The sequence below is a fragment of the Stegostoma tigrinum genome, chromosome 1 (assembly GCF_030684315.1).
Source record: "Stegostoma tigrinum isolate sSteTig4 chromosome 1, sSteTig4.hap1, whole genome shotgun sequence".
Lineage (NCBI taxonomy): Eukaryota > Metazoa > Chordata > Chondrichthyes > Orectolobiformes > Stegostomatidae > Stegostoma > Stegostoma tigrinum.
The window spans coordinates 70,747,976-70,760,640 of record NC_081354.1 but is presented as its reverse complement, the minus strand read 5'-3'; the positions used below and the strand labels follow the sequence as shown (position 1 = coordinate 70,760,640).

At 40.3% G+C, this 12,665-nt stretch overlaps 1 protein-coding gene across 3 annotated transcripts in view; it reads right to left on the bottom strand.

The window, feature by feature from the left end:
• Positions 1-12,665, bottom strand: part of fras1 (Fraser extracellular matrix complex subunit 1) — a 446,760-nt gene that overhangs the window by 46,732 nt on the left and 387,363 nt on the right. For all 3 annotated transcript variants that reach the window (XM_059646148.1, XM_059646150.1, XM_059646159.1), the window contains 5 exons: positions 11,529-11,734; positions 8,513-8,669; positions 4,341-4,541; positions 2,435-2,622; positions 182-457 (listed from right to left, as the gene is read on the bottom strand). In XM_059646148.1, coding sequence (XP_059502131.1) covers positions 182-457; positions 2,435-2,622; positions 4,341-4,541; positions 8,513-8,669; positions 11,529-11,734 — 1,028 coding nt within the window. The remainder of the gene's footprint in view (positions 1-181; positions 458-2,434; positions 2,623-4,340; positions 4,542-8,512; positions 8,670-11,528; positions 11,735-12,665) is intronic.

Genomic DNA, 12,665 nt, shown 5'->3' with positions numbered 1-12,665 from the left:
ACATTGTTCCTGCCCTCGTCTTTCTTTGCATTCGAGCAAATTGCTGCTTCCATAATGCCTACTGCATTCATTTTCAGTTTTGCACTGCTAAAACATTTAAAATAACGAAGCTCCCTAATTTTTGTCTGACCTTTTAAGCCATTGTGAATTTCCTGCTGGTTGTATTGTTTTCAACACTCACCATATGGTTGATGCTAGTGAAGGGAGTAGTATCTGTTACAGTCTCAAAGGGAGACCTGGCTCCGCTTGTATCAGTGGGTGTGGCCACTTCCCAGCTGAAACGAACGGTAGACTGATTAATTCCTGCCTCGTCGCAGCGTTCTTTCATAGCAGAGTACTTCGGAAAATGTGTGTCACACGGTGTTACACACACTAGTGGGTAGCCAGGAGATGGGTTCCTTTTGGTTCCTTCCTTTGTCACTTCTTCAACGTGGTCATAATCAACCAAAGACACAACCTAGAGTAAGACAGGTAACAGTAAAAGTTCAAGTCCAACCCAAACATATTAAAGTGTCTTAAAATTCATATTTTACAAAACACTTAGACTGGAGTGTCCCACAGCTAACCTAGTTGCTTTGTGTTGATCTTGTCACTGAAAAAAACAGGCATAACACATTCCAATTTTTGCCCCCAGATTTTCTCTCCAAGCATTTATTAATTTAATTGTTTCCACATTTATTTTTGATCCTTTTACAGATGAAAAAATAACTTGCAGCTATTGTTCAACTGCAAGTAATGGCTTTGAAAATTCAGAGCAGCACAGGTAGGAATTGCAAGTTTGAAATCTCTTTAAAGTCATGTGGGCCTGCAGCATAGTGCTGAAGTCTACATACAGTTGGATGATGATGCGGTTATGTGGCACCCAGGTACTGAACTTTTAGATGATGTTTAGGCACTGTATTTCAGCTCCTGGCACATTAGCAGGAATTTCAGCAGATTACAAATGGAAGTCAGTCTTATTCCCTTCCATGACATCCAAAGGAACGCTCACAAAAGATGCCTGCCCACACCACTTTTGGCTTTCAAAAGTGACAAAAATCCAGCAGACCCAAAACCAGCTTGTGATCTTTTATCCACTCCGAATGCACAGAAACAGATGAGTATTTTCAGGAACAATGATTCTAGTCTCTTTAATACCTGCACGGGCACTCAGGAAAGCTGATCTTCTGAGTGCACCTTATTTGTGATTAGCTTATACAGAACTCATGCTTGCCCAGACTGATGTGTGCAGTTTAGATAATCACCTTATTACTTTGTTCAGCTGTGGGTGCTGATCTGAATGTACTCCTGAGGCAGGACGGTTTGTGCAGGTGAAAGGGGCACATAAAAATGTGGAAAAATTCCTAGTAGTCCCGAAACACATTTCAGCTTTGGAAAAGGCAGCCAATGAATTGAATAGAGGCAATGCCAAAAATAGGAAAAAAGTAACAGGAGATCCCCAACGTACAGAAACAGATCAATGAACAAATAGCTCGCCCACCCAGTGGAATCTGAGCAGTATAAGGTGATTGACTGGAAAATGAGTCTGTGAACTACTTCATCACACCATCCTCATAGGTCAATCCTGGCATCCATTGACAGTTCCTGTGCCAGTGGGTCTGCTATGACTGCTTCTGTTGGCAGCAATAACTTTCATCTGCAGTGAATGGCTGCTAAGACTAGGCATGGAGACTTCTGCAAATACATGAAACAAGTACAGGCTGAGGAGAGAGAAGAACACAGTTTCGTTTGTCTAGTTAACAGCACAGAACCACTTTTTCATCCAAAAAATATAGATGAGAAAACTTCCATTTGATTGGGGAGAATTGCTGACAGCAACTGGTATCGAAAGTGAAGCTACAGAAGATCATCTGGCATAAAGTATTAGTATATGAATTTCTTTTTCCAGTAGTTGCCAATCTAGTGGTTTCACATCACTGGCCTGTAACTATGAGTTATGGGGGTTACATGTGTTGCAAACTTAATATTTAAATTGTTCTCGGAGAGCTTTTCTGTTGCAGTGGTAGTGCCCATACCTCTGAGCTAGGAGGCCTGAGTTCAAGTCCCACTTGTTCCAGAGAGAGTAATAATATTTCTGAACAGGTTGAACAAAATATACTTAAACTGCTCTCTGTTTCAGGTGGAATTACCTGTTTCAGATTTCAGCTCTGGAAATTGGACAGCGACATAAGGTTGACACATTCAAAGCAAATGATTTCTGCCCATTTCACTGACCAAGCTATCCAATTTTACATTCAAAAAAATCATGCGAATCTGATTAGAAAATACTTTCCAAACTGTCTGTCACATCAGCACGTACACAGTATCACACATATCAATACAAATGCTACGGTATTCTATTAACAATTGGAAATGTAGACTTCACATATAAACTGGAATAAATCCATGGGATTCAATACAAATGCATCAACTGGCGCATAATAGGCCCACTTACAATAGGTGGTGCTGGCAAAATTAGACTTCCTGCTGCCTCCTGGTCAAGAATGGTCACTGTGGCCATGGTGATGTCGCCAAGAATTGCCTCAACTGGATCATCTGGGCCCAGCACCAGAGAAAAAGATTCATGCCATTCTCTATCATCGTTAGACAGGATTTCTACTTTAAATAGAATGTGGTCAATATCTGTGGAAAAAAAAAATCAATATTGGTAATGGGTGCCTAATGAGTTTACAGCACCTACTTGTTGCCGACTCAGTAATGGTACATTAAATATTGTCTCACAGTGGCGATGCAATCATTTCCAAAACAAAAATTGGACCTAGAAGCTGAGTAAATAGGAGCAGAGGTTTAGCAACATTGTCCCTGATGAAGACTTCCTCAGCATCATAGCATAATTTCCTGGCATTATGTTACAAGGTCACAATTTCTGTATTTGCAGTTGATCTTCACACATAACACACTGGGGTAGTTTCCAACTTTCACAGGAACACAAAAGTAGAAACTGGGTAGCTGCCTATCAAAGACCTGGCATGATTTTCCTTCCATTGACCTCATTTGTGTCAGCAATATTTACAATATGCACTAGGTTTTAAAGTAAAACTTAGCTGCAATACCAAAAAATTATAGATCTTGCCTGCAGTGCCAAAATTCAACTGCTGCTGCAGTTGTAATTCTAAATACTTTCATGTTGCAGGCATTGGTTATAGATAGAGGGCAGCAGGTAAGAAGTCAAATATTTAAATCTCATTGAAAGCCACAGCTTTATTATGGATTAATTTCTGTACAACTTCAAAGCGAATACAGGGCTGACAGTGGCCAAAGACAAAAAGATTTGAAATTTGTGTGTCATCACAAAGCAGTAAAGTCACTGCAACATAAGAGTATAGAGGCTTTAGCATTTTCAGTCATCTATGGAGAAATGCAAGTACTTCCAGGCCAATTCTAACAGCTGGGAATCACAAAAATACCTTAAGATGAATTTAGTTTGGCTTTGAATCTATCAGTCATTTGTCTGGCAAGGATGCAGTTTTATTATAAAGGAACAAAGGATCCAGCTTGGCAAGAGTTGAGTGAAGACTCCCTGGGACTGGTCTGGCCTTGTTATTGGAGGAGAACCTCTCTTTTTATCATCTCATTATTCTGCCTCCTGGTCCCCTCAGGAAGTTGATGCTTCTGCAGCCAAAATTGTTCTGCATCGTGGTCATGGAACAACCTAGAATAACTGCGCAAGCTCACTTGTCTCACTAGTTCCCTCCTTTGCTGCTCCTCCAATCACTGATTCAGCGTCTGGAGGAAGTCAAGCAATGAGCATGATCGGTCATAATCTTTCCCATGCTCACAACTCGTCCAACCGCACTGCTGCAGGCAGTTCCTCCTCTTACTGATGGACAGCAGAACTGCAGTTTTGTTAATCCTCTTACTAGCCCCAAAAGTCAGAACATATTTTTAAGGTGGTGGATTTCTGAAATGCCAATGATAGAAATCTTCCAAAACAAAGAATGGACTCACCCCGATAATGTGAGATTGCATTTTATTAGGCCACTCTCGAAATGAGTTAGTTTAGGTTTCTTTCTCTTTTGCTTCTTCTGAAAAATATCTTGCATTCAGTGGCAGATGTTTAATGTCTTTGATTTGTTCCACAATGCTGGTGGGGCAGTGTGGTGTGCAGGAAACTCAACTATCTATATCAGCCTCGTGATCCCCTGGCTCCAGAGGTTAGGTTTCAGACCAGAGATGTCACGGGCATTCCATTTAAAAAAAAAAGCTGGCAATTAATCCATAAAGTTCAATCAAATAACTAGCTAAACCTGGTTAATCTAACAAAGAAAACATATTACGATTTCAAATCTTTTTAAATCCATCAAATTTAAAACCTTTTAAAATGTTGTGACATTACTCACTTGGGCTAAACTTAAGCACCCTGCTCTTGGGATTATAGTCTATGCCTGACTGAGCTGATCCGTCCCTGGTGCTGCAGCGAACTTTCGAAGTCCTGTTCTGGTCTCCCTTCCTGATCACTTTGACATTTAGTATCGCAGTACCATCAGGACCTGGGGGCTCATGCACCTGGTATGTTGCTTCCTCAAATTCAATTGTTGGGGCTTGAAAAGAAAACATGATAAAGGCTGAATTAGAATAGAATTCAAGTAACTTAATGATATTTTACAATTTGAAACAAATGTCAACATGTCCAAATTGGACTGTAACTTATTGCACTTTATCTCAAGTGATAACTGTCTTATACAAAGAACAAGAACAACAAAGAACAATACAGCACAGTAACAGGCTCTTTGGCCTTCAAGCCTGTGCTGACACATTTTGCCCTTCCATGCTAAAACTGTCTTCACTTGCAGGGTCCTCTTCCATCTATTCCCTTCCTATTCATGTATTCATCCAAGCACTACCTGGATGCTGCTCTTGTGTCTGCTTCCACCACCTCCTCTGGCAGCGTATTCCAGGCACTCACCACCCTTTGTACAAAAAAAACTTGCCTCGCACTTCTCTTTTAAACTTCCTCCTTTGCACCTTGAACCTGTGTCCGCTAGTAATTGGTCCCTCCACCGTCGGAAAAAGACCCATACTTTCCACTCTATTCTTGCCATTCACAATCTTATAAACTTCCATCAGGTCAGCCCTCAACCTCCTGTGTTCCAGTGAAAACAAATCCAGTCTATCCAACCTTTCTTCACGGTTAAAATCACCCATATCAGGTAACATCCTGGTTAACCTTTTCTGTATCCACTCCAAAGCGTCCACATCCTTCTGGTAGTGTGGTGGCCAGAACTGTATACAATATTCCAAGTGTGGCCTAACTAAAGTTCCATAAAGCTGCAGCATAACTTGTCTATCCTTACACTCAATGCCCATTTCAATGAAGGCAAGCATGCCATCAGCCTTTTTTACTCCTCTGTCTACCTATCTATACTTGCAGTATTGAGAACATGCTTATTTCTGATTAATTTCTTTTCTGGATAATCTCTTACTGATCCAATATTTGTGTTAGCTAGCATTTTACATACTGATTATTTTATTGGGTTCGCAACAAATTATTAATGAACTATCAAGACCACAACACTTTGCACACATTGAACTAACACGAATGGAGAGGCCAATAGCAAGTGTGCTATCCACAAGATGCGCCATAAAAGTTTACCAAAACTTCTTAGATAGCACTTTTCAAGGCTACAACCACTGCCATCTGGAAGGACATGTTTAACAGATACATGGGAACCGCAACTTGCAAGTTCCACTCCAAGACACTCAACATCCCGACTTGGAAATAAATTATCTTCCCTTGAGTGTCACTGGGTCAAAATCCTGGAATTCTCTCCCTAATGGCATTGTGGGTCAACCCACAGTCAGTAGACTGCAGAAGTTCCAGAAGACAGCTCACCATCATCTTCTCAAGGCCAACTAGGGATGGGCAATAAGTGCTGCCCAGCCAGCGATGCCCACATCCCATGAGTGAATTTAAGAACTGTGGTCTTTTTTACTGTCTTCTTTACACCCCTAAATGGAGCAACGTCACTAAGGAAATAGTCTTGCCTGTAAGAGTGTTGTGCACAACAGGAGAAGGCCAAAATAAGATGGCAGTGATCATGCAAAGCCGTTACAATGCACCTATCAGATTATACTTTTGAAGCATTGTGTTTTATTCCAGCCAGCACATTACAAAACATGCATTGGAGAGCGTGCTGAGGAATATTAATGTAACTCAGGTTTCTCCTTGATGCCTTTTGAACAAGATGTGAACTTGCACTGGCCTCTGCCTGCCTGAAATCTGTTTGGTTTATGTTGCAGCATCGAAGAGTAAGTTTTGCTGAGAAATAATAAAAATGTAAGAAATGGAAGTAGGAGTCAGCCTTTCTACTCCTTTAGCCATCTGCTCTATACAATAAGATCACTGTTGATCTAGATCACAGTCTGAACTCCACTCTCCTGACTGCCCTCAAAATCCTCAACTCACTCATAGATCACAATCTTTCTAATTTGACCTTGAATATATTCTACGCTCATAGTGTACAGAACACTAAAGATTATAAGCTTGGAGAAGAAATTCTTCCTGTTTCTTCCTATTTCCATGTTAAAGAAGAGACCTCTTATTCAGAACCATATTTCTACTTGTGGCATTAATTATTTTATCCCTCTATGCATGTTGCATGCACTGAGATATAAATTATTTCATTCTGCCCTTTGACCATCTTTCCTTATTTTCTAGAACTCTATTTGCTGATGCTTTTGTGTTTTTTAATGCTCTATCCCTACCAGTCACACTTAGGTCATCATTTCTTACAGCACTATTATTTGCTATTATCTTGTCCTTTCTCATTAACCTTCAAATCTTCCCTCCTGCAACTGTTTAGTTTGAAACCTTCTCTACAGCCTTATATTTGCTTTGCCAGGTTTGCCAGAAAACTCATCCTTGCACTGTTCATTATAGAATCCTAGAGTGTGGAAGAAGGCCACTCAACCCATCGAGTCACACTGACCCTCTGAATAGTGTCTCACCCAGACCCACTCTCCTACCCTATCCCTGTAACCCTACATTTTCCATTGCTAGTCCACCTAGTCTGCACACCCCTGGACACTCTGGGCAAGTTAGTGTGGTCAAATCACCTAACCAGCACAACTTTGGACTGTAGGAGGAAACCAGAGCATCCAGAGGAAATGCATGCAAACATGGAGAGAATGTGAAAACTCCACACCAACAATTACCTGAGGGTGGAATCGAACATGATAGGGTTAGGGTTACCTAACCCAATCGCAGGCATCTGGTGGAAATGGCAGAAAATGATCCTTTTGATGTGGGTGCTAGTGGGATAGTAGTTGAGGTCCAGGGGTTCCTAGTGTTGCTGTGGGAGGGGAGAGAAGGGGTGAGGGCCCAAGTGCAGGAGATGGGTCAACCATGGTGGTGGGGAATTCTCAGCTGAGGAAGATGGTGGACATTTCAGAGGCCCCTTTGTAGAAGGGCTCTTCATTGGAGATGAGATTGGAGAAACTGGGAGAATGGAATAAAGACATTACAGGAAGCAGTGTGAGGATGTATAATGCATAGACAAGGTAACTGGGAGTTGGTGGGTTTGTAGTGGATATTGATGGCCATTCTGGTCCCTGGTGCTGAGAGGCAGCAGTGCTAACCACTGAGCCACTGTACTGCTCTTCATGTGAAGGCAACCCCAACAGGTCAGCTTCCTTTTTCCTAAGTACTGATGCCAATGGCACATGAATTGAAACGTACCTCCCTCACACTAATCATTCAGCCACAGATTTAATTCTCTGATCTCACTTATTCAATATTCAATCTGCTGGTCACTCGGAGGGTAACCCAGTGATCTGATTCAGCTTTTTAATACAGCTTGTAGCTGTGTAAACTCCCTTAATAGAGCTTTTCTCTTAATGCTGTGTATGTTGTTGCCCCCACATGGACCATGCTCAAAAGACCGTTTCCTCCCTCACTTCATGTTCCTCTTCAACCTGAGATGTCCTTATCCGTGGTTCTAATAAGGCAATAAAGCCTTTGTGACTCACTCCTGGTTAGTGAGAATGTTTGTTATCACTTTAACCGCACTATGCCCTCTAATGACTATGTTCCTCTTTAGGCCCTGTACTTGAATGTTCAGAACTGCACCTTTTCCCTCACGCATTTAGAATTCACTCAGTCACCAAATTCCACAAGTTAACTGCTCTGCTCTGATAACTCTCCATCAAGCAGACCTCAGCACTACATTGTTACCATTAACTACAATGTAGTATATTTATGGATTCTCAATACTGTTGTGATTCGAAACATGAAAGTGGTGGGCCTTTTGGACATACACTATTATTTCCTTTACAAAATGAATCTGGGCACAAAACCTGTACTAAAGGGGCAATAAGGGTACAAACCACATTTTAAGGCAGTTAACACCAAACAAAGGCATTGAAAATTGACCCCTACACATTCCAATCTTAGTCTTTATATCAATTTTTAGAAAAGACATGTTCTAAGAATAATAACCTGTAAATTACTAGCAACAATAACATGGCAGAATCTGCAGCCACTTAATACTGATAAAAAAGGAAAGTAGCTTACCGTCTTCATCATTTGATATTGTTATAGTAGCAACATCATTTTTTCCAACTTTGGCTCCACTCCAGTGATTGCCTAAGGGGTTGCCCAGATGGAGCTGGAACCTTTCCTCAGGTTCAAAGATTGTATCATCATTTATCAACACTGTGCAATTCTTCACCTGTTCATTTGAAACATGGATATAAGTGAACAAATGCTTACTCCTCAAATTGAGCATGTTACTTTCAGTATACTGTTCAGTTTCAAGTTTAATAAAGGGAAAAAGTGTTGGTGTTCTTCACAGTTCTAGTGCTTTCAAAAAATGTATTATCCGGGTTAAGCAACCTTAGTCATTCCCATAAATGGAGCTTGAGGTTCCAAACACTCGTCAAGAGTACATATTTCTACCTAACACCGACCATGGGTTTTCAGGGTTGCTGGGAGTAATGAAAGCAAAATCAAACCTACTTTGTCTTTTATGTAGCAGCATCTTTTGTGGTGACCAACTGGCCTGATCTGGAAAGGTGCAATTTCTACAGAAGACATTTGATAAGGTGCTATAGAAAGAGTTTTGCACAAGTTTGGAGCTCATGGTATTGTGGGTAAGTTTCTAGCATGGGTTGAGGATTAGTTAACACACAGAAAATGGACAGTCAGGATTAATAGGTCTTTTTCAATTCAGAAAGATCTAACTAGTCGAGTGCCTCAAGGAACAGTCCTAGAGCTTCGTATGATTTACTATCTACTCTAATGACTTTGAGGAAGTAGCAGAATGTATTATATCCAAATTGCTGATGATACAAAAATAGGTAAAAGTTTATACGGTGACGAAAATAAAGAAATTGCAAGAGGATACAAATAAGTTGAGTGAGTGGTCAAAAACTTAGCAGATGCAGTTTAATGTAGGAGGGAGTGTGAATTCATGCACTTTGATAAGAAAAAATCAAAAGGCAGATTATTATTTGCAGATAAAGTGTGCTGCACATAAGGATCTGGGTGTTCTATGCATGGAACACTAAAGGCTAGCATGCAGGTATAGCTGGTAGTTCCAAAGGCAAATGCAATTTTGGTATCCATTGTTAAGGTATTGGGATTTAAAAATAGTTAGGCCTGTTAAAACTGTACAGGATTGATGAGGCTGTACCTGAAGTACTGTCTGCAATTTTGGTCCCTTATGTCGAGAAAGAATATGCCAGGATCAGAGGCACTTCAAGATGTTCACTAGTCTGATTTCTGGGTGAAGGGATTGACTTATCAAGATAAAGAAGTAACGGCTTTATTCAAAGTTTAGAAAAATGAGGCGTAATTGTGTTGAAATGTAACAAGATTCTGAAAGGGTTTGGCAGGATAGATGTTGAGAAAATGTTTCCACAAGTGGGACCACACATTTAAAATGAGATGTAAAAGGATTCTTTTCCCAGACTCTAGTGAACATTTGGAATTCTTAATACCAGAAGGTTGTGGAGATTAGATCACTGAAAGTATTTAATGTGGTGGTAAATAAATTTTTGAAATATCAAGTAGTTAAGCATTATGAGGAGCCCACACAGAAGAAGAGTAGAAGCCTAGGGCAGCTTATTGACTGGTGAGGCAGACTCGAGCGGCTATATGGCCTACTCCTGTATCTACTTCTTATGTTCTTTATTATATGTGAAACTAAGTCTCCCACCCTCAATTATCTTTTCCATTTAAATTTACGCGTGTCAGGATTTGCAAAATCCAAATGCAAAAGGGAAGAGGGGACTAATGGCATTACAAGGCAAGAACGTTTCCAAGTACTCCTGGTGGGCCAAACAGCACCAGAGGGCTTTTCCTTGGCCTCTCAAAGAAGCCTTCTATTACCCCTTCGACAACTATGGATACTTTCACTCCCGAACGTATAGTTGGGTATGCAAATTGATCTGCAAAACGGACTCCTCTTGTATGCATTTGTTGTGCTTCTAATACATGCACAGAGGGGTTCAAACTAATCCACTATTGCAACAGTGCTGTTTGCAATGTGAAAACTGGCTGCCAAATTTCTTCACTTAAGAACAATAACTACACTTCAAATGCAATTCTTTTGCTGTGAAATACTTTGGGGCAGTTGCTGAATAATAATTCAAGTTTGCTCTTTCATCAATGTATTGCATTTCCTAAAGAAAATATTTAGCAGGAACTAAGAATTTATAAATTCTAATTTAGGAGATGTACCATCAAAACACAATGGTTTTATATTCTGCCACCAATTTTACTCTGCCAGCATAATCCTTTTTACTGGATCACCAGAAGAGAATTGAACCACTACCTCTTGACTTTCAACAGGGGCATTATTTCAACAAATCCTTCACCGTCAACATTCTGGGATCAGCACTGCTCAATATGCACCCGCCACATAAATACTGTGACTACAAGAACAGGTCAGAGGCTGGATACCCTGCAGCAAGTCACATACAATCTTGACATGGAAATATAATGTCAATACTACAACATCACAGAGTCAAAAGCTTGGATCTGTGAAACTACTTTCACTACCTGGGCTGCAGAACCTCTAGAATATGGCTCACAGCCAATGTTCCCTGCATTTCTTTTTAAGTGCGTTGTCAATTTCTTGAAGTGCATAACTGCACTGATGTAGAAATTTATAACAGTTAACTTCAGTTCACCTACACAGGGACATACATAGCCATGTAACTGCACAGCTTGGAAGGAACATTTGCTCATCATTATCTTCTAAACGCAATAGGGCAGGCAATTAATGTTGTTCTTGTCTGCTCTGCCCATACTCAATAAATAAAGAGCCCAGAGCGCTGTGAACCCTCAACATCTAATCCACTCGTTCCATCTCCCACTCTCAACAGTATTAAGACCATAATTTTCCAACTACTTTCAATTCTTAAGAACATTTTCTCATTTATTTTAATAAAGACAGTTTCCACACATTTGTCTATCTGCAGGGCAGAATTATAGAATTACTGTCAAGCTCACAGTTCTGTCCAGTTTGACAGAAATCTGAAGGAAGCAGATTATTGTATGTCGGACAAGTAGAGGACAGGTTTACCTTTTCTCCCTTCTGGAAAGTAAGGCGTGAGTCATCTGAATTCCTTCTTTCTTCAAAGTCTTCCAATACGTCTGCAGTCAGCTGTTGAGTATAGCATCTCACAGAAGACTCGTAGCTAAGATCTCCAGTTCGGATAACAGGAACATGTAATTCATTTTCTTTCTCCTTCACTCTGTAGATACCCTTACCAAACTCCATAGTGGGAACTGAAACATCCAGTAAGGCTTAAAATTATTTTTTAATTATAACAGGAATGAAGTAATTTTTTTTTGAGGTGTACCAATGATAGCCTCATTAATATTTTTATCATGCTTTCTATACCTGAAATCTTAATGTCGTGAACAGAATGGGAACTGACAGTTTATAAACAGCCCTTTTCTCTAATGTTCTGCCCAATGCAAGATTACTAACTTGTACCTTCTCCCCATAGATTCTGATTAAGCTGGATGTTTTCAGTTTTTTTTAAATCATCTGCAGGTTTTTCCTGATATTACTACATCTGTTGCCTCATTATGGTGTAGAAACTGTTAACAGCGCACACACCAATTCCAGAGACAGTCTATCCTCGATTACCAGAACAATATTTTCACATTTGTGCTCAGCATGTATCTTCCCAAACGCCTATTAAGAGCGAGCCTTCGGAAAAGAAGGGTTTCAGGTCTGAAATGTCAGCTTTCCTGCTCCTCTGATGCTGCTTGGCCTGCTGTGTGCATCCAGCTCTACACCTTATTATCTCAGATTCTCCAGCATCAGCATTTCCTACTATCTCTGTTAAGAAAGACAAACTGCTTCAATCTGTGGAGAATACAGAAAGAAGAATGCCTGCTGATTTCCAACTGCTTGAAGAATGCAGATAATGTAAGAGACAAAAAGGAACTGACACCGACAGAGAGAGAGAATGACAGACAGACAGAGTGCAAGAGAGAGAAATAGACAGAGAGAGAGATACACAAACATTGATAGAGATACATACATGGGCAGAGAGAGATGCCAGAAAGAGACAGACAGAAAAAGAGAGGGTGATACACACACAGAAAAATAAACAAGTAGAAGCAAAAAAGTATACATTTTGTATTTATATCGTGCCATTGATGTAATAAAATGATCCAAGATAGTTGTAGAATATGAGAAAGCAAA